Raw genomic sequence first — 23,971 nt, 5'->3', positions numbered from 1 at the left:
AATATAATAAAAGCCTAAGTGACCGTTATGGTGGAACAACCAGAATGACGGGTCGCTATGATGCGCACTGACCAGTAGGGGGAATACGCTCAATGCAGGAGCTGCCCCCTGGTGGTCAGTGTGCTCCCATGGGAAGCGCCGCTCAGCCAGAAGCCAGGCTCACGGCTGGCAAGCGCAGCGGTGGTGGTGGGAGCCTCTCCTACCTCCACGGCAGCGCTAAGGAGCAGCAAACCAAGCGGTAAGGAGCAAGGGATCATGGATTGCGAGAGGGCAGAGGCTGAGCTAAGGGAACCCCCTTCTTCCCAGTACACGAATTTCGTGCACCAGGCCTCTAGTAATTTATAATATCCTTGTGCCCTACCATGTGGCTGGGCTAGGTCACTCCTAATTGCCGGGTTAATCTGCAGGGGGATCTAAAAACTGAAGAGCACAACCTCCACATGCACTGCAAAATGGAAAATCAGCATGTCAACACAACATGGAAATGCATTCAACATTTTACTTCCAGATATAGCTCCAAGAAAATTAGAGAAAGAGAAATCACATTTCCTGTTCTTCAACTAAACTCAAATGAGGAAGCAATCTGGCCTCCATACACAGGCTGGATGGGTAAAAAAAACAAGACCCAACAATATGCTGCCTACAAGAGATTCACTTCAGCTTTAGGAACACACACAGGCTCAAGGTGATGGGGTAGAAAAAGATATTCTACGCAAGTGAAACCAAAAGAGAGCAGGGGTAGCTATATGTCAAACAAAGTAGACTTTAAGCCAAAAAAACGGTAAAAAGAAACAAAGATGGTCATATAAAAAGGGGTTCAATTCATCAGAAAGATACAGCAATCATAACATCAGAGTATCTAAACATATTAAGCAAATACAATCCGATCCAAAGGAAGAAATAGACAATGCAACAATAGAGGATTTCAATACCTTACTCTCAATAATGGATAGATCATCCAGACAGAAAACCAACAAGAAATGTTGACTTGAACCATGCTTTAGACTAAATGGTACTAAAAGACATATACAGAATATTCCATTCAACAGCAGTAGAAAACACATTCTTCTCAAGCACAAATGAAACTCTCTCTAGAACAGATCACATGATAAGTCACAAAACAAGTCTCAGAAAATTTTAGAAGACTGAATCACACCAAGTATCTTTTCTGACCATAAGTATACGAAAACTGGAAATAAAAAATAGAATGAAAGTTGGAAAATTCACAAATATGTGGAGATTTTTAAAAATGCTCCTAAACAACCAATGTGTCACAGAAGAAATCAAAAAGAATATTGAGGAATATCTTGTGAAACAAATAATATGAAAGTACACCATATCAAAACATGGGATGCTGCAGAAACAGTTATAAGAGGAAAGTTTATAGCAAAAAAAAAAAAAAAATGGCTACATTAAAAAGAAAGATCTCAAATAAATAATCTCACTGTACACCTCAAGGAACTAGAAAAGAACAAACTAAGTCCAAAGTTATCAAAAGTAAGGAAACACAGTAAGAACCTACTTAACATCATTAAGTTCTGCAACTTTAAGCAAAACGATGTATAATGAAAAGAAACAAGAGTTCGGTTCTTACAGAATCTCATCAAAGCTATAGTAAAACAACAGTGACCAAAATGGCATTATTCAAGCACCTGCTATTAACGAAAATCAGAGAGGAAATAAATAGAGACCAGAAAAATAATAAAAAATATCAATAAATCTAAGAGCTGGTTTTCTGAAGATACACCAAGTTGACAAGTCTTTCACTAGACTAATTTGGAAAGAAGGAGTCAGGTCTAAAATAAATAAAATCAGAAATGAAATAGAAGACATTACAATTAATACCACAGAAATAAAAAGGATCATGAGAGACTACTACGAACAATTACACGCCAACAAAATGGATAACCTAGAAGAAACTAATAAAGCCCTAGAAATATACAACCGACCAAGACTTGATCATAAAGAAATGGAAACTCTGAATAGACCAATAATAATGAGATGAATTGGTAATCCAAACTTCCTAAAACAGAAAAGCCCAGGACCAGATGATTTCACTGGTAAAGTCTACCAAACATTTGAAGATAAATCAGTGCCAAATCCTCAAACTCTTCCAAAAACCAAAGAGAACACTCCCAAACTCATTTTATGAGGCCAAAATTACCTTGACACCAAAGCCAGATAAAGACACTACAAGTAAAGACCAATATCCCTGATGAATATAGAGGCAAAAATTCTCAACAAAATATTAGTAAACCAAGTTCAGCAGTGCATTAAAGGATCAATAGACATGATCACATGGAATTTATCCCTGGGATATAATAATGGTTCAACAAATGCAAAGCAATAAATGGGATACACCATATTAATAGAATGAAAAGTAAAAACCATATGATAATCACATTAGGGCAGAAAAAACATTAGACAAAATACAACATTTCATTTAAAAAAAGCAAACTCAACAAAGGAAGTATAGAAGGAGCATATTTCAACATAATAAAGGCTGCATGTGACAAACCTGAAGCCAACATCATTCTCAAAGGTGAAAGGTTGAAGGCTTTTCCTTAAGATCTTGAACAAGAAGGCAAGAATGCCTACTATCACCACTCCTATTCAATACTAGAGGAGCGGTGCATGAAATTCTTGCGCTCGGGGGGGGGGGGGGGAGGTGAGTGAGGGAGGAGGTTCCTCAGCCTGGCCTGTGCCCTCTCATAGTCAGGGAGCCCTCGGGGGATGCCCGACTGACGGCTTAGGCCCGCTTGGAAATCCTTAGTGCTGCCACAGAGGCGGGAGAGGCTACTGCCACCGCCACTGCGCTTGCCAGCCATAAGCCCAGCTCAGGGCTTATGGCTAAGTTGCACTCCCCCTGTGGGAGAGCACTGACCACCAGGGGGCAGCTCCTGCATTGACCGTCGGCCCCCTGGTGGTCACTGTGTGTCATAGCGACCAGTCGTTCTGCCTTTTGGTCAATTTGCATATTAGCCTTTTATTATATACGACTAGAGGCCCAGTGCACGAAATTCGTGCACAGGGGTGTGTGTCCCTCAGCTCAGCCTGCACCCTCTCTAATCTGGGACTCCCTGAGGGATGTCCGACTGCCCATTTAGGTGGGATTGGGCCTAAACGGGCAGTCAGACATCCCTCTCACAATCCAGGATTGCTGGCTTCCAACTGCTCGCCTGCCTGCCTGCCTGATTTCCCCTAACCACTTCTGCCTTCCAGCCTGATAACCCGCCTAACCACTTCCCTGCCAGCCTGATCGACGCCTAACTGCTCCCTTGCCGGCCCAATTGCCCTAACTGCCTTCCCCTGCTGGCCTGGTTGCCTCCAACTGCCCTCCCCTGCTGGCCCGGTCACTCCTAACTTCCTTCCCTTGTCAGCCTGGTTGCCCCTAACTGCCCTCCCCTGCAGGCCCGGTCCCCCCTAACTGCCCTCATCTGCAGGTCTGGTCTCCCCAACTGCCCTCCCCTGCAGTCCTTGGTCCTCCCCAACTGTCCTCCCCTGCAGGCCTGGTCACCCCCAACTGCCCTCCCCTGCAGGCCTGATCACCCCCAACTGCCCTCCCTTGCAGGCCTGGTCCCTCCCAACTGCCCTGCCCTGCTGGCCTAATCGCCGACAACTGCCCTCCCCTGCCAGCCATCTTGTGTCCACATGGGAGCGGCCATCTTTGACCACATGGGGGCTGCCATCTTGTGGTCAAATTTGCATATTACCTCTTTATTATATAGGACTAGAGGCCCAGTGCACGAAATTCGTGCATGGGGGGGGGGGTGTCCCTCAGCCCAGCCTGCACCCTCTCCAATCTGGGACCCCTTGAGGGATGTCTGACTGCCCGTTTAGGCCCAATCCCAGTGGGGCCAGGTCTCCAAGGGAGTGCAGTTAGGGGTGACCAGGCCAGCAGGGGAGGGCAGCTGGGGCGACCAGGCCTGCAGGGGAGAGCAGTTAGGGGTGACACGGCTGGCAGAGGAGGGAAGTTGGGGGTAACCAGGCCAGCAGGGGAGGGCAGCTGGGGCGACCAGGCCTGCAGGGGAGAGCAGTTAGGGGTGACTCGGCTGGCAGAGGAGGGAAGTTGGGGGTGACCAGGCCAGCAGGGGAGGGCAGCTGGAGTGATCAGGCCTGCAGGGAAGGGCAGTTAGGGGTGACCTGGCTGGCAGAGGAGGGAATTTGGGAGGGACCCAGGCCTGCAGGGGAAGAGCAGTTTGGGGGAGACCAGGGCTGCAGGGGAGGGCAGTTAGGGATGACTGGGCCAGCAGAGGAGGGCAGTTGGGGGTGACCAGGGCAGTCGGACATCCCTCTCACAATCCAGGACTGCTGGCTCCCAACTGCTCGCCTGCCTGCCTTCCTGATTGCCCCTAACCGCTTCTGCCTGCCAGCCTGATCACCCCCCTGCCAGCCTGATTGATGCCTAACTGCTCCCCTGCCAGCCTGTTTGCCCCTAACTGCCCTCCCCTGCAGGCCTGGTCACCCCTAACTGCCCTCCCCTGCAGGCCTGGTCCCCACCAACTGCTCTCCCCTGCAGGCCTGGGTCCCTCCCAACTGCCTTTCCCTGCAGGCCTGGTCACCCCCAACTTCCCTCCTCTGCCAGCCGGGACACCCCTAACTGCCCTTCCCTGCAGGCCTCGTCACCCCAACTGCCCTCCCCTGCCGGCCTGGTTACCCCTAACTGCCCTCCTTTGGAGACCTGGTCCCTCCCAACTGCCCTGCCCTGCTGGCCATCTTGTGGTGGCCATGTTGTGTCCACATGGGGACAGCCATCTTTGACCACAAGGGGGCAGCCATCTTGTGTGTTGGAGTTATGGTCAATCTGCATATTACTCTTTTATTAGATAGGAGAGAGGCCTGGTGCACCGGTGGGGGCCAGCTGGTTTGCTCTGAAGGGTGTCCCGGATCAGGGTGGGGGTTCCCTTGGGGCGTGAGGCGGGCTGGGCGAGGGGCCTGTGGTGGTTTGCAGGCCGGCCACGCCCCGTGGCAACCCAAGTGGAAGCCCTGGTATCTGGGATTTATCTATCTTCTACAATTGAAACTTTGTAGCCTGGAGTGGAGCCAAGCCTTCTGCTTGCTCCGTGGCGGCAGCCATTTCTGTTGGGGTTTATGTATCTTCTATAATTGAAACTTTGTAGCCTTAAGCGGAGGCCTTGGCCGGCCAGAGCTGCAGAAGCTTGGCTTCCTCCATCACCGCGGGCAATCCTAGCCTCCTGCTCTTTCCAGCTCCGTGGCTGCCGCCATTTCTGTTTGGATTTATGTATCTTCTATCATTGAAACTTTGTAGCCTTGAGTGGAGGCCTAGGCCAGCAAGGGCAGGCGGAAAAATTGGCTTCCTCCATTGCCAGGGAAACCCAAGCCTCCCTCCTGCTCTCTGGGGCGGTAGCCATCTTGGTTGGGTTTATTTGCATATTTGCTCCTGATTGGCTTGTGGGCGTGGCTTGTGGGTGTAGCAGAGTGATGGTTAATTTGCATATTACTCTTTTATTAGATAGGATAGTACTGGAAGTACTAGCCAGAATAATCAGGCAGAAAAAATAAAAGGCATCCAAAGAGGAAGAAAAGTAAAACTGTTTGCAGATGATATGATCCTATATATAGAAAATCCTAGACGTTACAAAAATAAACCTGCTAGAACTAATGAAAAAATTCAGTGAAGTTGCAGGATACAGTCAACATACAGAAAACAGTTCTGTTTCTATATGCTAACAACAAAATATCTGAACAAGAAATAAAAAATTCACTCTGTGATTTCTCTTCTGGGAATGCATCTGAAGAAACCCTGAACACTAATTCAAAGGAACATTATGTACCCCAATTTTCATTGCAGCATTATTTATAACAGCCAGGATTTGGAAGCAGCCAAGTGTCCATCAGAAGATGAGTAGATTTAAAAACTGTGGTACATTTACATAATGGAATACCACTCTGCTATAAAAAGGAAGAAAATTTTACCCTTTGTGGCAGCGTGGATAGATCTGGAGAACATTATGCTCAATAAAATAATCAGTCAGAGAAATCAATGTTTTACTCATATGTGGAATTTAATGAACGAACTGAACTACCAAGCAAAATAGAGAGAGACTCAGATGGCAGGCAGACAGCTTGGGAGGAGGTGGGGGAGTGGAGGGATTGAGCAAAAAAGAAAAAAAAAGAGAACTCATGGACATGGACAACAGTATAGTGATTGTGTGATTGCAGGGGTGAAGGTGGAAGAGGGCATAGAGGGGACAAAGGGTGATGGAATAAAGAATATAAAATAAACATTTTGAAAAATCACTCTGCTTCAAAAATAACACAATAGCATCAAAAACAATAAAATAGGAAGAAATTTAAGAAAGGAGGTAAATGATCTCTACAATGAAAATTACAAGCCTTTGTTGAAAGAAACTGAAGATGACACAAACAAATGGAAAAATATCCCATGTTCATGAATCAGAAGAATGAATATTGTTAAAATGTCCCTATTATCCAAAGTCATCTATAGATTCAATGCAATCCCTATCAAAATTTCAGTGGCATTTTTCACAGAAATAAAATTTTTAAAAAATCTTAAAATTTGTATAGAGCCTGGTCTGTGTTGCTCAGTGGTTGAGCATCAACCCATGAACCAGTTCGTCACAATTCAATTCCCAGTCAGGGTACATGCCCGGGTTGTGGGGTTCCATCTCCAATGGGGGGCGTGTAGGAGGCAGCCCATCAATGATTCTCTTTCATCATTGTTGTTTCTATCCCTCTCTCCCTGAAATCAATAAAAAAATATTTTTAAAAAAAGTTGTACAGAACCACAAAAAAACCACAAAGTAATCTTGAGAGGAAAAAAGCTACAAGCATCACACTTCCTGATTTCAAACTAGACTACAAAGCTACAGTAATCAACAGTATGATACTGGCATAAAAAAAGACACATAGAACAATGGAACGGAATTGAGAGCCAAGAAAAAACCCACATTTACAGGGTATGGCAAAAGTAGATTTATAGTTGTGAGTATGGGAAACAGTTTATTCTTGTATTATTATTTATTAATTAGTGTATTACTTTCCATATTAATAATTATATTAAACCTACTTTTGCCTCACCTTGTAGAGCATGCAGATTATAGCTAATAATACTGTATAATATACTTAAAAGTTGCTAGGAGAGTACATCTTAAATGTCCTTACCACAAAAAAATAAATGCAAGTATGTGATAGGATGAAGGTGTTAGTGCTATGATGGTAACCATTTTGCAATGTAAATATGTCAAATCAACACCGTATATACCTTAAATTTACACACTGTTTTATGTCTGTCATAGCTCAATAAAGCTGGAGGGAAAATCTGACTTCCATAAACTTCCAAACTTAAGGGAGCAGTCAGTTTAATATTTTGCACATCTTAAATAATTCATTTCTCCCTGCATCCATAACCACTTACGTATTAAGACTCCCACAGATGCTGCTGCCAGTCCTTGCAGTAAAAACTTTGCTAAGCATAAGCTGTGGAGGGGAACTAGGAAAAAAAAAGAGAGGGACAGAAAGAGATCAAAACTAGAATACAAGAACCTTTTCAATTTATTATAAATGAAAAATGTATAACTCAGATTTCATAGCAGTCACAACAGCCATGAAGCAGCACTAAACCCACAGAAAATTATAAATTGAGTAATCTGACATGCTCAATCTGAGTGAAGACTATATGAAAATTCAATTATCTTAAAAATATTAACTATTCTAAATGGATTCATTAAGAAAAAAAAATCAGAAAATCCCTTACCGGATCTGATGAATTTTTAAGGTGGATCCTTTGTAGCTCATTGCTACTGAGCCAAACATCATTTCTCCAAGCATATTGGCATCAGAAGAGCACCGAGAACCCTAAACAATGACCATAACATTAATAAAAGTGTAAGATTTAAAAACTTATGACTATTTCAAATATTGATTTTTATTAAAAATTCCTTTGCTATAGTTCTACATAATGGTTTTTTAAGTGATTCTACACTGTTCTGCAACTTGATTTTCTTCATTTCACAATGTCTTATAGATCTAACCATATCGCTATACATGGATTTCTTTTAACAGCATTCTACTGCATGAAAATACCAAAGTTTATCAAGTCAGCTCCCTTTACTGATGGGTACTTAGGTCACTTCTAGATTTTTGCTATTACAAATAATGCTCAAATGAGCATTAATAACCACATCTTATGCATATGCAATGTTTCTTCAGGAGAAGAAAAACTGTAATTCATAAAACTTATAGAATAACTTTTACCACTCCTACTGTGCAAAATAGGCATTCATAAATGGGGTAATTGTGTCTATTTTGTATTTTTTAAGAAGGACTTATTTGAAACATTGGAATGTCTTGTTTTCAAAGAACTGATCAAAAAGTTACTTCTTTCCATTTTTCTTTAACTGTCTTCATAGGAGTCAGAAAAAAGCTAAAAATTGAATTCATCAATTTGGTTACTATTTAGATACTGTGGCAAATATCACTCATTACCTATCAAATATCTATTCCTTATATTCTGAAGTGCTATTTGTTTCAGGGCAGGAACGTGCCCTGAAAAACAAACAAACAAACGCATTTCAGAGCTGTCTCTATAAATAGGAGATTTAAGGTTGGTTTCTATATTCAATGGGTGAAACTAATGGCTAAAGCAGCAGCTTTCAGAACTATTTACTTATAGGCCTGGTCAATGAGATACAAATGGAAGTCACTGGAGATGCCGTATTAGAACCACAAGGCAACAAGTACACATTAATTCTGTATAGGCAGAAAGATAGGGAGTCTTGGTTACCTTGAAACCCATATATACCATACTTCTTGTCATGTGAGAAAAATAATCCTTAATTTGCTTAAGTCACTGTTATAGAGGGTGTCCCAACAAATTCCTAACTGATTTATATAATAACACAATGAGGAAGGTGACATAAATAATACAATAAATGATGATTCACAAATTTCACTAAAACCATTCTATTGTGGAAAATCAAGAATTTGAAGTTTTAAAAAAATACTTAAAAGATTCTTCTGATGATAATAAAGTGATAACGACCCCTCTCCCACCCCCCACTTTACAAGTGGAGGCCAAGGAATATATCTGGACATTATTTTTCTTTTTATATTGTGACTCTGCTCACTTACTACCTATTTTGGATTTAAAAATCTATATACTGGCATTTTTGTTACCTTGCTTTCTTTTTAAAAAAAACACGTTTTTATTGATTTTAGAGAGAGGAAGGGAGAGGGAGAGATAGAAACATCAATAATGCATGATAACAATTGGCTGCCTCCTAGACACCCCCTACTGAGGACCAAGCCCCCAACCCAGGCATGTGCCCTGACCAGAAATCGAACCATGACCTCCTGATTCATGGGTTGACGTTCAATTACTGAACCACACTAGCCAGACTGTCCACCTTTCTTAAAAAGACATCTTCAACCTGGACCCTGATCAGGCCCAGGAATCAAGCCTGCAACCTAGATACGTGCCCTTTACCAGAATAAAACCTGGGGTCCTTGGGTCTGCAGGCCAATGCTCTATCCACTGAGCCAAAATTGGATAGGGCTATATTGTTCCTTTTCTTTCTCAGTGCTGTAGTCAATCTTTTTTTTTTTAAATAAAAGCACAAAGCTCATTTTTTTAAAAAATCACTTCTGATATGCCTAGCCTAAGATAAAACTTTTATTTCAACACACAGAGTTCTGGGTACTAGGAACAAAATTTTAGAAGAAGGGTAGAATAATTTTTTTATGATCAAGTAGTTTAGTAGTTGTTTTTACAAATCAATGCCACATCTTATTGTCAACCTAAATTGCTTCTGGCTAATGACAGAAATGAAAGCCTTCTTTTACAAGCTCATTTTTGCTATATAATGTTCTAGTTACCTGAAATCACATTTTATCAAGTGTAGAACTATATACCATAATAATTCAATACCTTCTTGGTAAAAATGCAGATTTCCAGGACCATACTAAAACTATCAGACTATCTGGGTGCATGACCTGGGAATCTGTACCTTAAAAAAGAAAATTTTGCTCAGCCAGTGTGGCTAAGTGGTTGAGCGTCAACCTATGAACCAGAAGACATAGGCAGGCATATGCCTGGTTGGCAGGTCAGGGCATATGCCCAGGTGGCAGGCTCAATCCCCAGTGTGGGGTGTGCAGGAGGCAGTCGATCAATGACTGTCATCATTGATGTTTCTCTCTCCCCCTCTCCCTTCCTCTCTGAAATCAATAAAAATATATTAAAAGAAAATCTCTAGGGATCTTGGTGCAAAATGAGTTACACTCACTACTTTAGGGTTTCTAAAAGCTGAATCCATTTGCTAAAATTAATTTTTAAATGCATTATATCAGAAAGGCAAGTTTGCACAATTGGTCAAATTAGAAAATGTCCAAATTAGCATACATATGAAGACGTATTTATAGCACAGCACTATTAGGAAATTGTTAAGGTATCCTGCTAAAGGTGAAGAAGGAATATAGGAGGGCAGGAGGGACTATATAGTACCTCCTAGTATCTGAACTTAATAACTTCGGAGTTCTTCATATAATAATGTCACACTGATTTGATATAAGGGCCAGTTTCCATACAAACATAATTATCTAATTACAAACAACTAAAAAGCACAGTATTCCATTTTGGTACCCCTAAATATAAAATACTTGTCACTCATTCATGCAAGCTTGGCTGACACAAATAAATTCACATTTGCTTAGTATGATACCAAATACTGATCTTATGTAAAATATAGCAAGTTTATGGAGAAGTTCCTATGTAGTTACTTATTTGTCTAATTCTGTTTGTTTGTTAATCCTCGCTCGAGGATATTTTTCCAATGATTTTTAGGGAGAGTGGGAGAGAGAGGGGAAGACAGAGAGAAACATCTATGTGATAGAAACACATTGACCGGTTGCCTCTTGCACAAGTCCCAACCAGGACCCAGGCCGGGGAGCAGTCTGCAACCAAAATACATGCCCTTGACCAGAACTGAACCTGGGACCCTTTGGTCTGCAGGCTGATGTTCTATCCACTGAGCCAAACCGGCTAGGGCTAATTCTGTATTTTAAGTGTCATATTACTTTTGAAAAATAAAAAATACACATTTCCAATTGTGTATACTTCAAATCATACTTTAATTTCATACTACAGCTAAACTGTGTAATTATTTTATATTTAACTTCATATTTTAATAATTAAAAAGTATATAAAATAAGAAATTATTCTGGTAGCCCAAAAAAAGCTGAAGTGGGAAATAAAGGGTAAAGAAAATACCCCTGCTACCTATGCCTATAGTTCTCTGTACTTCCCCTACCCTAAGATTTATCTAAGTATGTAAACTTACTTGTTTAATTATCTGCCTCCCTAACTAAAAGGTAAGCTTCAGGGTGGTAAAACTAGTCCATGTTATATCCCCAGTCCCTAGAGTAGTGCACAACATATTGTAGGTACTCAAAAATATTTATGAATGAATGAATAAATGACATCAGTGATCTTACCTGGTACTTAGGACACTGTTCTTTTACATCAGAAGATGAAGTAATAGAACTATCCAAAGAGGAAGAACTATCTCCTCCAGGTTTCAGTTGGCAGCATTTCCCAAACACTTTAACTTGAGCATCACTACAGAGTTTCTGAAATTAGAGATATTATCCCCATTTATATTTTAACTGATTTTTAACCATACATAAATCTAATTATAGCATAAAAACCTTTGCAAACCCAAAAGAGAATTCAAAATACTATAACCTTAATGTAATGACTATTTGCATTTTACCGTATTCTCTCCAATACTGTTTACTATTCTTTATCTCATTAACTATAATTACTTGAGAAGTTTGTATCTTACTTTTCTCAACAACATTATTAAAAAACTAGAGGCCTGGTGCACAAAATTCATGCACTCGGGGGTTGGGGGAATCCCTCAGCCTGGCCTGTGTCCTCTCACAGTCCGGGAGCCCCACGATCAATCGCCCAAAAGAGGTCAGCCCCGCCCACCCAGATGGGGCTCCTCAATGGATCTCCCCAAAGAGGTAGGCCCTGACCACCGGCCGGGGCTCCGCAATGGTTTGCCCCCACAGACGGAGGCCCCACCCACCTGCCGCAGCTTGCCGGTCGGTGGCCTAGGCCTCCCTCTTTGGGGCAATCATGGAGCCTCCCGATTGATCGTTCACCCTGCCGGCCGGTGGCCTGGGCCTCCCACTGCAGGGCGATTATGGGGCGATGGCCAGGCCCCCGACCAATCACATCACACCCGCCCTGGCTGGCCTCGCACCAGTGGGTGTCATAGCGTGGTCGTCCGGACATTCGTTCTGCTGTTCAGTCGTTTGGTCGATCTGCATATTACATTTTTATTATTATAGACTAGAGGCCCGGTGCATGAATTCCTGCATGGGTGGGGTCCCTCAGGGTGGCTTGCAGGGAATCTGGCCGAAACCCACAGTCCAATGCCGCCTGCCGCTCCTGTTCATCCTGGCACTGCTGTGCCTGTAGTGGGCATGAGCCCTGCATCTGGCGCCTGTCCCGAGGGCTGGGATGCGATTGGCCCTCTGGGCGGGCGGTGGGATGCCCTTGCTGGCTGGCAATCCAGATCTGTCCCACTGACATTCGCGCTGGTTGTCAGAGGCCACCTGGCGGATACTTTTATATTGTTTCTTCCTTGTGGAGCATCTAGGGAGGGGAAGCGGCCATGGTGCCTAAAGCCAACTTCCAGGAGGTGCCTGTCCCGTTCTCTGGGGATTAGTGAGTGGCTACTGAGGGTGTGAGTGGCTGTCGCCTGGCTGGTGGGCCGTGGGGACGAGTCAGTCAGCTGAGTGGCGCTCTGGTTTTGGGAGCACACTGACCACCAAGGTGGTCAGTGCGTACCATAGCAAATGGTCGACCTGTCGTTTGGTCACTTAGGCTTTTACATATATAGATGGGGATTTTTCTATATTACTATGGACTAGACGATGTTCATTACTAGTGACTTAACAAATATCCTATAGCAGTTTTCAAATTGTTTGGTCTCAAAACCACTTTATGCCCTTAAAAATTACTGAGGACTGCAAAAGTCTTTTGTTTATGTGAGCTATATTTACATTTTCCCAAAAAAAATTTAAAATAGTTATTAAATCAAACATAATACAACCACTAAAGGTGAACATAAGTAACATATTTTATGGAAAAAATACTCTGGGAAGAGATGCAGGGATGGAAGGAAACATGTAAATGACAGCTGTATATTTCACTAAATGTACATACATATAAACTTAATCTGGGAAATAAAAATGTATTGAACAATTGAATTTTTAATAAAATCTAACTTTAGGATCAAAAGGTTGTATAATCTAGTATGGAAGAAGAACGTATTTCTATTTCTTTTTCTTTTCTCCTCTCCCTCTCCAACAGGTTCTTGAGTTTTCACTGTTCACAACCATCAAAGTTGCACCTCACCAAGGTCTGTGATACTCCTAAAAGCATTCCAGTGCTTTATCATAGTTACCAGCATGTCCACTCTTCCATAAAAGAGACCTCAGGAAGGTTTTCAGAAGAAGTAATCTGACTGACATCACAATTTTTGGAAGACCAACGGCATTGTAAAAGAGAGCATATGGTAATTCCAAATAATCTCTAACCAAAAATGTAAAGAGAGAGCTTGGTAAAACAAAAAAAAGGGCTTTAAAACTAAATAGACTTAATTTAAATCCTGATTCCTTGGACAAGTTACTTGACCTCTCTAAGCTTTATCTCTTTAATTGGGAGAAAAACGCTACCTAATGACCAGGTTATTTGTAATACTTTAAGGGTTATGTATGTGTTTGTGTGTCTCTCATTACATATTTAAACATAAATAAATACATAAAATGCTCTATATAGTGTGTAGAACTAGCATATGCTTACTGATTTGTAGTTATAAATGTTATTAGAAAAAAGTTAAAGTCAAGGCTAACATAACTAAATGCCTACTCTGAAATCAGGAACATCACTAGATATTTTCATTTATAGTATTTCATTTAAACACTCACTAAAAACATTGGTATTTTCAGTACTGATATTCTTGGCTGCAACTTAAGAACTTTGCTATTTATTGAACACGCATAAAATGCTAGACCTTAAGTATATTTTTTTATAATATTCTGTATGGTAGATACTACAACCCAATTTTACTGATGAGAAACCTGAAGTCTAGGTTAAGTCACTTCCCCAAGATTACAAGAGCTAGTGAGTCTGTAATATACTTAACAGTCAAAATCAGTTGGCCTGACAGATCCACTATTACAAACTACCATTTTATTTGTTAACGAAAGCATTTGAGTAGTATGTGTACTAAGCATTAGGAAACAAAAATGAATAAAACAGACCCAGTCTTTTTCCTCATAGAACTAAGAAAAAGAGACATTTAACAATTAATTAGACAAATATATATATGATGAAATATATATTTCAAATATGTTTTTAAAAAGTAATATTAAAATACCAACGGCAATACTCTGGTTTCTCTTCAGATCGTATAAATCTTTTGCCTTTTAAAATACCAACGGCGTATTTCAAAGACCTAGAACAAACTCTCCAAAAATTCATTGGGAATAAAAAAAAAAAGGTCTCGAATAGCTGCAGCAATCTTGAGAAAGAACAACAAAGTTGGAGGGATAACAAAACCAGATATATCAACCTATATTACAAAGCCACTGTCCTCAAAACTGCCTGGTACTGGCACAAGAACAGACATATAGACCAATGGAACAGAACAGAGAACCCTGAAATCAACCCTAACCATTATGCTCAATTAATATTTGACAAAGGAGGCAAGAGCATACAATAAAGTCAAGACAGTCTCTTCAATAAATGGTGTTGGGAAAATTGGACAAATACATGCAAAAAAGTAAAACTAGACCACCAACTTACACCCGTGGTTGGCAAACTGCAGCTCGCGAGCCACATGCGGCTCTTTGGCCCCTTGAGTGTGGCTCTTCCACAAAATACCACGGCCTGAGCGAGTCTATTTTGAAGAAGTGGCGTTAGAAGTTTAAGTTGAAAAAATTTGGCTCTCAAAAGAAATTTCAATCATTGTACTGTTGATATTTGGCTCTGTTGACTACCACTGACTTACACCATACACAAAAATAGACTCAAAATGGGTAAAGGACTTAAGTATAAGACGGGAAACCATAAGAATTTTAGAAGAATCCATAGGCAGCAAAATAACAAACATATGTCGTAGCAATATCTTTACAGACACAGCTCCTAGGGCAATGGAGACTAAGGAGAAAATAAACAAATGGGACTATACCAAAATAAAAGGCTTCTGCACAGCAAAAGAAACCATCAACAAAACAATAAGAAAACCCACTGCATGGGAGAACATATTTGCCAAAGTTATCTCCGATAAGGTTTTAATCTCCAACATTTACAGGGAACTCATGTAGCTTAACAAAAAGAAGATAAACAACCCAATCAAAAAATGGGCAACTGATCTAAATAGACACTTTTAGAAAGAAGACAGAAGGCTGAGAGACATGAAAACATGCTCAAAGTCACTAATCATCCAAGAGATCCAAATCAAAACGACAATGATGTACCATCTCACACCTGTCAGAATAGCTATCATCAACAAATTGACAACGGGTCAGTCCACTCAGCCTCTGCCGCTGCTGCCCCTCTGTCAGCGCGGGAGGGAGCGAGGCGGCGGTCCTGCGAGGCGTCCGGCGCTCCGAGGCATTCCCGCTGCTGCACCGCGAGGACCCCTCTCTCGTGGACTGGGAGTTCCTGGAGAGCCGCGTCTGAACAGCTGGCAATAATTTCCTAAGTCCCGTCTCTTCATTTTCCTCTGTGTAGCATTTCGGAACATCCAGAAACCATGAGCATGAACATCTTTAGTAATGAAGAGTTTGACTGCCATTTCCTCGATGAGGGCTTTACCGCCAAGACATCCTGGACCAGAAAATTAATGAAGTCTCTTCTTCAGACGATAACGATGCCTTCTATGTCGCGGACTTGGGAGACATTCTAAAGAAACACCTGCGGTGGCTAAAAGCTCTTCCGCAGGTCACCCCCTTCTATGCAGTCAAATGCAATGACAGCAGGACCATCGTGAAGACCCTGGCTGCCATCGGGACGGGCTTTGACTGAGATACAGTTGGTGCAGAGTCTTGGGGTGCTTCCAGAGAGGATCATCTATGCAAACCCTTGTAAACAAGTGTCCCAGATTAAATACGCCGCCAGTAACAGAGCCCAGATGATGACTTTCGATAGCGAAGTCGAGCTGATGAAAGTTGCCAGGGCACATCCAAAGGCAAAGCTGGTGTTGCGGATTGCCACCGATGACTCCAAAGCAGTGTGTCGTCTCAGTATTAAATTTGGTTCCACACTCAAGACCAGCAGGCTTCTCTTGGAACGGGCCAAGGAGCTAAACATCGATGTCATCGGTGTGAGCTTTCACATGGGCAGTGGCTGTACTGACCGGGAGACCTTTGTGCAGGCCATCTACGATGCCCGCTGTGTCTTCGACATGGGGGCTGAGGTTGGCTTCAACATGTACCTGCTGGATATCGGTGGTGGCTTTCCTGGATCTGAGGATGCAAAGCTTAAATTTGAGATCACCAGTGTAATCAATCCAGCCCTGGACAAGTATTTTCCATCAGACTCGAGAGTGACACTCATCGCTGAGCCGGGCAGATACTTTGTTGCATCAGCTTTCACGCTTGCAGTTAATATCATTGCCAAAAAACTGGTCTTAAAGGAACAAACGGGCTCTGATGATGAAGATGAGTCAAGCGAGAAGACCTTCATGTATTACGTGAATGATGGAGTATATGGGTCCTTTAACTGCATCCTCTACAATCATGCGCACGTGAAGCCCCTTCTGCAGAAGAGGCCCAAACCAGATGAGAAGTACTACTCCTCCAGCATCTGGGGCCCGACCTGTGACGGCCTCGATCGCATCGTGGAGCGCTGCGGCTTGCCCGTGATGCACGTGGGGGACTGGATGCTCTTTGAAAACATGGGTGCTTACACCGTGGCTACTGCTTCTACTTTCAATGGGTTCCAGAGGCCGACGATCTACTATGTAATGTCAGGGCCAACATGGCAACTGATGCAGCAAGTCCAGAACTGCGACTTCCCGCCCGAGGTGGAGGAGGACGCCTGCGCCCTGCCTGTGTCCTGCGCCTGGGAGAGCGGGATGGAGCTCCTCCCAGCAGCCTGCGAGTCAGCCCGACTTAACATGTAGACGCCATTCCTGCAGCTGTGACGTGACGCGAGTGTAGCTTGACTTAAGGATTGGGGGGACCACTTAACTTAATGACTGCTAGTTTGAAATGTCTTTGTAAGTGGGGGTGACACAGATGGAACAAGGTGGAAGGCCTAGGCGACGGGCTCACACTTATGTGTTCCTATGGAAACTATTTGAATATTTGTTTTATATGGATTTTTATTCAATTCTCAAACATGCTACTGCAGAGTGCCCCTCAGCTGCCAGGCAAGCATTTGTAGACTGTGTGTTGGCAGAACCAGCCGAGGCTGAGTGCTGTGACCTGTTTACCAATAAAGTACCTTGGAAGTTGGAAAAAACAAACAAACAAACAAAAAAATTGACGACAAGTGCTGGTGAGGATGTGGAGAAAAAGGAACCCTTGTGCACTGCTGGTGGAAATGCAGACTGGTGCAGCCACTGTGAAAAACAGTATGGAGTTTCCTCAAAAAATTAAAAATGGAACTTCCATTTGACCTAGTAATCCCACTTCTAGGAATATATCCCAAGAAAACAAGAAACACCAATCAGAAAGGATATATGCACCCCTATGTTCATAGCAGCACAATTCATCATAGCTAAGATTTGGAAACAGCCTAAATGCCCATCAGCAGATGAGTGGATTAGAAAACTGTTACATCTACACAATGGAATACTACGCTGCTTTAAAAAAGAAGGAATTCTTACCATTTGCAGCAGCATGGATGGAAATGGAGAGCATTATGTTAAGCGAAATAAGCCAGTCATAGAAAGATAAATATCACATGATCTCACTCATTTATGGAATATAATGAACAACATAAACTGATGAACAAAATAGAATCAGAGACATATTAGTATCAAACAGACTGTCCAACTTATGAGGGAAGGCGGAGGTGAGGCAGTAAGAGATCAACCAAAGGACTTGTATGCATGCATATGAGCATAATCAATGGACACAAGACAGTAGGGGGGTTGAGAGCATGTGCTGGGGGTGGGAGCAGCCAGGGGACAGGTCAATGGGGGAAAAGGGAGACTCATATAATACTTTAAAGAATAAAGAATTTAAATTTTAAGAAAAGTAATAATAAAATTAACTGAGCTAACTCATAGGCCCTTATTTTCTGATCAGGTACTATTTATTTTGTTTTACATTTTCTTTTATTCCTCATAACAATTTTATAAAGTACTTACTATTATTATCCCCATTTTGCAAATGAGTGGTCAAAGAACGATGTTCAAATTAATCATCCAAGAGAGGACTTAATTTAGTCAAAGGAGAGTAAGGAAATTCCCCTTGATCATTTAAGCTGGGACTACAAATAAAGCATAGGAGTTAAAGTGAAAGAGAAAGAGGGGGAGGGCTTGAAAGATATTCCAGACTGAAGGAACTATTTATTGTGTATGTCCAATTTCTGAAACAAGAAGGAACTTGCTACAAGGAGAAAAGAAACAAACATACATCAGTTGCAGAACAACGCAAAAAGTATGCAGAGGTGTACATAAAAGATCACACACACACACACACACACACACACACACACACACACACACACATACACTCTCCCACAACGCACACACACATATCCCTCTTCCTCCCACCAACTTCTCAGTTGTCTGATGTCTTTTCTCTTTCCCATTTTGATCTCATGGCTTTTTTCTTGAAACCAAACAACTAGTGGAAGAAGGTCTAGTGAGGGGATACGGGGCAGTCAGTAACCCTTCTATGAGAACAATTGTAGGACCAAAAGTTTCCTTTTCTTATTTTTTTACTTTTATTCCTAAGGAAAATTATAGAATACTTTATTTTTAACCCACAAAAACTAGTAACACCCTACTTAAGAATAAGAAATAAGTTAGGAACATTGAGAAAAACTTGCCTCTCATTGTCCTTAATATATGTTTATTTTATCAACTCTCTTGTATGAAACCAGTATCTCATATCCCCTATCACTCCTCACCTGCATGAATGATACCCAGGGTGAATATCCTCCTTATCCCTTTGGGCTCTGATAACCTATTAGCCAACACCTTATGTAGATGCCCTCCTCAACCTACCAGGGACCTGATGCTCAGCTCTGATCCAACATGTCTCCACCACCTGATATTAGTGTTGAGCCCTACATGATGGTTTTAGGTCTAAATTATTTAGAAGAGGGAGAAGGGTGGGATAAAGGTAGGCATGGGGAATCAGAACTTTTAACCTGGACACATAATCATATTCCATGTTCCAGATCCAGTGTCACAACTGAAATTCAAATAAATAACCAACACTTATATAGTATTTCTGTTTATAAAGTATTTTACATGAATTTTCAACTCTTTTTCTTGTCCTGTTAACTTTTTAAAATTTAAAATTATATAGAAGTAATGTGTTTATTTATATAGTTCAAAAATCAAAACAATGCCCGGCTAGTGTGGATCAGTGTTTAAGCGTTGGCCCATGAATCACGAGGTCACAGTTCAATTCCCTGTCAGGGCAAATGCCTGGGTTGCAGGTTGCAGGCTCCATCCCAGTAGGGAGACAGGGAGGAGGCAGCTGATCTATGTTTCTCATTATTGATGTTTCTATCTCTCCCTCTTCCTTCCTCTTTTTGAAACTAATAAAAACATATTTTAAAAAGGAAGACAAACAATCTAATTAAAAAAGGACCTAAACAGACACTTCTCCAAAGTGGGCATACAGAAAGCCAAGAGACATATGAAAAAATGCTCAAAGTGACTAATCATCCAAGAGATGCAAATAAAAATGACAATGCAATATCACCTCACACCTGTCAGAATGGCTACCATCAACAAATCAACGAATGACAAGTGCTGGCGAGGTTGTGGAGAAAAGGTAACCCTAGTACACTGCTGGTGGAAATGCAGACTAGTGCAGCCATTATGGAAAACAGTATGGAGTTTCCTCAAAAAATTAAAAATGGAACTCCCATTTTACCCAGTGATCCCACCTCTAGGAATACTAGAGGCCTGGTGCATGAATTCGTGCAGGGGTGGGGTCCCTCAGCCTGGCCGGCGATCAAGGCCTATTGGGAGGTTGGTTGGCCGGTGGGCCATCCGATTGGGGTATATAACGGGGACCAGCTGGCAAGGGTAGAGACTGCGGGAGGTTGGCCTGCTGCCCCTCCCGATTGGGGCCCGGGGGGAGGGACCATGGGAGGTTGGCCGGCTGGGGGAAAGAGGAAGGGCTGTGGGAGGTTGGCCGGCCGGCCCCCCCATCAGGGCCGATCAGGGGGCCGGCCAGAGGGAGGGGCCACAGGAGGTGGGCTACCAGGAAGCAGCTCCTGTGTTAAGCGTCTGCCCCCTGGTGGTCAGTGTGCACCATAGCAACTGGTTGACCGCTCGTTCCGGTTGTTCAGTTGTAACCATCGCTTAGGCTTATATATATATAGATATCCTAAGAAACCCAATGCACTCATCAGAAAGAATATATGCAACCCTATGTTCATAGCAGCACAATTTACAATAGCTAAGATTTGGAAACAGAGTAAGTGCCCATCAGCAGATGAGTGGATAAAAAAAACCATGGTACATTTACACAATGGAATACTATGTGGCAATAAAAAATAAAGAACTCGTAACAATTTGCAGCAGCATGGATAGAATTATGCTGGATAGAATTATGCTAAGCGAAATAAGCTAGTCAGAGAAAGATAAGTATCACATGATCTCACTCTCCACTCATATGCGTATTCTAATGAACCAAATAAACCAATGAACAAAAATAGACCCAGAGACATAGAAGCATGCAGAGGGAAAAGGGGGGAGAGATCAACCAATGAACTCAATGCATAACCCATAGACACAGACAATAGGGTAGTGAAGGCCTAGGGGGAAATAGGGGAGAGGGCAATGGAGGAAAAAGAGGACATATGTAATACTTTCAACAATAAAGATTTTTAAAAAAAGGGAGAAAATAAATGTCAAACTAAAATGTTCTATGGTACTAGATTGATGACAAGGCAATGTTTTTTCCTTTAAAAATCTAAAAATAAGGGCTCTGAATTATAAAAGCATGGCCAAGATGTTTCATACTGACAAACAAAAGCATCATAATTAAAATTTTACTCACTTTTTCCAATTAAAATATTTGACATTAAATCAATAACGATGCTCACCGATACTGATATGTCCTCATTTTTTCTCTTAACACTGGAGTCAAACAAGACATTTCTTCCTCGTCTTTCACAGTCTTGATATACAATCAGTCGAATTTGGCTTGGATCAAACTCTGGCAAAGGCCAACTTTAAAAAAAAATAAAGACCCATTAGAGTTATTTAATAAATATTCCACATAAATTTCTAGAAATAAAACCTATATAACAGCCCTAGCTAGTTTGGCTCAGTGGCTAGAGCATCGGGCTGTGGACTGAAGGGTCCCAAGTTCAATTCTGGTCAAGGGCACATGCCCAAGTTGTGGGCTCAATCCCCGGCGGGGGCATGCAGGAAGCAGCTAATCAATGATTCTCTCTCATCATTGATGTTTCTCTCCCTCCCGCTCCCTTCCTCTCTGAAATCAAAAATATATTTTAAAAAACCCTATGTATATAACAAAACCCAAAATTGTATTATTGCTAAAGAATAGATAGATCATTTTATAAAATACAACCATTTATTTAGGATTGAGAACTTAAACAGCTATCACCCTGGCCAGTGTGTCTCCATGTTAGTGTGTCAGCCCATGCACCAAAGGGCCGCAGGTTTGATTTCCAGTCACGGGCACGTACTGGGTTACATCCAGTTGGGCTCATTCAGGAGGCAATCAAGGGATATGTCTCTCTCACATCGATGTTTCTCTCGCTTTCCCTCCTTCCCTTCCACTTTTTGTAAAAACCAATGGGAAAATATCCTCAGGTGAGGATTAACAAACAAAACAAATGAAAACAAAAAAAAAGAAGAAGAAGAAAAGCCTTATATGGCTATGACATTTGACATTTTAGATTAAAAAGTAATAGTAAAAGTTGTGGCAAGTATCACTCAATGTATATAAGTCACTGTCATCCCATATTAATCTAAATACAGCTTACTTTAAAATATGTAAGTACATTTAATATAACAAAAATAGATATTGATTTCGTGACATAGACCCTGATGGCATAAAAGCAAGCCATTAATTTTAAGTAGTTTTGTTACTGGATTTTTTTGGTGTTTTTTTATATTTTATTGATTTTTTACAGAGAGGAAAGGAGAGGTATAGAGAGTTAGAAACATGGATGTGAGAGAAACATTGATTCAGCTGCCTCCTGCACACTCCCCACCGGGGATGTGCCTGCAACCAAGGTACATGCCCCTGACCAGAATCGAACGTGGGACCCCCCCCCAGTCTGCGCCGATGCTCTATCCACCGAGTCAAACCAGTCAGGGATGTTAATGTTTCTTTAATATGGAAATGCAAAAACAAAAATAGTTTTCAGTTAAAATAACAGCAGCTAAGTACTTATAAAACAACTAGAGGCCCGGTGCACGAAATTTGTGCACTGGAGTAGTGTCCCTCAGCCCAGCCTGCACGCTCTCCAATCTGGGACCCCTCGGAGGATGTCCGAATGCCGGTTTAGGCCCTGGTTGCCCCCCAACTGCCCTCCCCTGCAGGTCTGATGGCCTCCACTGCCCTCCCCTGCCAGCCTGGTTGCCCCTAACTGCCCTCCCCTGCAGGTCTGATGGCCCCCACTGCCCTCCCCTGCCAGCCTGGTTGCCCCCAACTGCCCTCACCTGTAGGCTTGGTCGCCCCCAACTGCCCTCCCCTGTAGTCCTGGTCGCCCACAACTGCCCTCCCCTGCAGACCTGGTCCCCCGCAACAGCCCTTCTTTACAGGCCTGGTCGCCCCCAACTGCCCTCCCCTACAGACCTGGTCCCCCCCAACTGCCCCGGTCACCACCAACTGCCCTCACCTGCCAGCCCGGTCACCTCTAACTGTCCTCCCCTGCCGGCCAGGTCGCCCCCAACTGCCCTCCCCTGCAGGCCCGGTCCCCCGCAACTGTCCTCCCCTGCAGGCCTGGTCGCCCCCAACTGCCCTCCCCTGCTGGCCTGATCACTCCCAATTGTCCTCCCCTGACAGCCAACTTGTGACTGCCATCTTGTAATGACGTGGGGGCAGCCTTCTTGTGACGACATGATGACGGCCATCTTATGAAAACATGGGGGCGGCCATCTTGTGATGACGTGAGGGCATGGCACGAGGGCCACTAGGCTTTTATTAGTATAGATAACAAGTAAAAAAAGTGATGAATGAATCATAAATATGGCACAAAGTCTCATATATAGCTGGTGTGCGTAAACATTGCCACAATCTCTTTAGAACAGTCTTAAATTACATACAAAACAGACAAAATGTAATAAAACAGAAGTTGACCCCAGCAATTCCATTCCAGAAAAGTTTACCATTACACAAGAATGTTCACAGCAGCACTTTTTAGAATAGCTGAAAACTGCAAACAATTTAAATGTTCATCAATAAGAGAATGGGTATATTACAGTATATTCAGACTATAAAATACACAATAATTACCATCTATAAGCAAAAACAAGCACACTCACACACAGAGAGAGAGCTACTGTGTTTTTCCATTTGCATAAAGGTTTAAATCAGGTAAAGTTTTATCTAGGGATGCATAGTTTTAAATTATAAGGAAAATGAAGTGAAGGCTTCTAAGTTTGGAAAGTTGTTACCTCTAGGAGTAAGGTAGGGGTGGGATGGAAATGTAATCAGAAAAGGACATAGCATGTGGGTTGGGGCACTATCTATATTTTGAACTAGATCAAGCATGTATGACATGCTTGGACTAGAT

At 42.3% G+C, this 23,971-nt stretch overlaps 2 protein-coding genes across 3 annotated transcripts in view; one reads left to right on the top strand and one right to left on the bottom strand.

Moving 5' to 3' along the window:
* Window positions 1-23,971, bottom strand: part of FNIP1 (folliculin interacting protein 1) — a 113,329-nt gene that overhangs the window by 54,943 nt on the left and 34,415 nt on the right. For both annotated transcript variants that reach the window (XM_080672878.1, XM_080672879.1), the window contains exons 2-5: window positions 21,305-21,431; window positions 11,473-11,607; window positions 7,739-7,839; window positions 7,400-7,474 (exon numbers count right to left, since the gene is read on the bottom strand). In XM_080672878.1, coding sequence (XP_080529004.1) covers window positions 7,400-7,474; window positions 7,739-7,839; window positions 11,473-11,607; window positions 21,305-21,431 — 438 coding nt within the window. The remainder of the gene's footprint in view (window positions 1-7,399; window positions 7,475-7,738; window positions 7,840-11,472; window positions 11,608-21,304; window positions 21,432-23,971) is intronic.
* On the top strand, window positions 15,697-17,183 carry LOC308250570 (ornithine decarboxylase-like; the record flags this gene model as incomplete). Its single annotated transcript, XM_080673272.1, is given in 3 exon segments — window positions 15,697-15,876; window positions 15,879-16,080; window positions 16,082-17,183. Coding segments are annotated over 3 exon segments (1,368 nt in total). The 5' UTR covers window positions 15,697-15,812.

This window comes from Plecotus auritus (assembly GCF_963455305.1).
Source record: "Plecotus auritus genome assembly, chromosome: 6".
NCBI classification, from domain to species: Eukaryota; Metazoa; Chordata; class Mammalia; order Chiroptera; family Vespertilionidae; genus Plecotus; species Plecotus auritus.
Note: the sequence above shows the minus strand (reverse complement) of the source record. Positions and strands in the feature narration are given on the sequence as shown.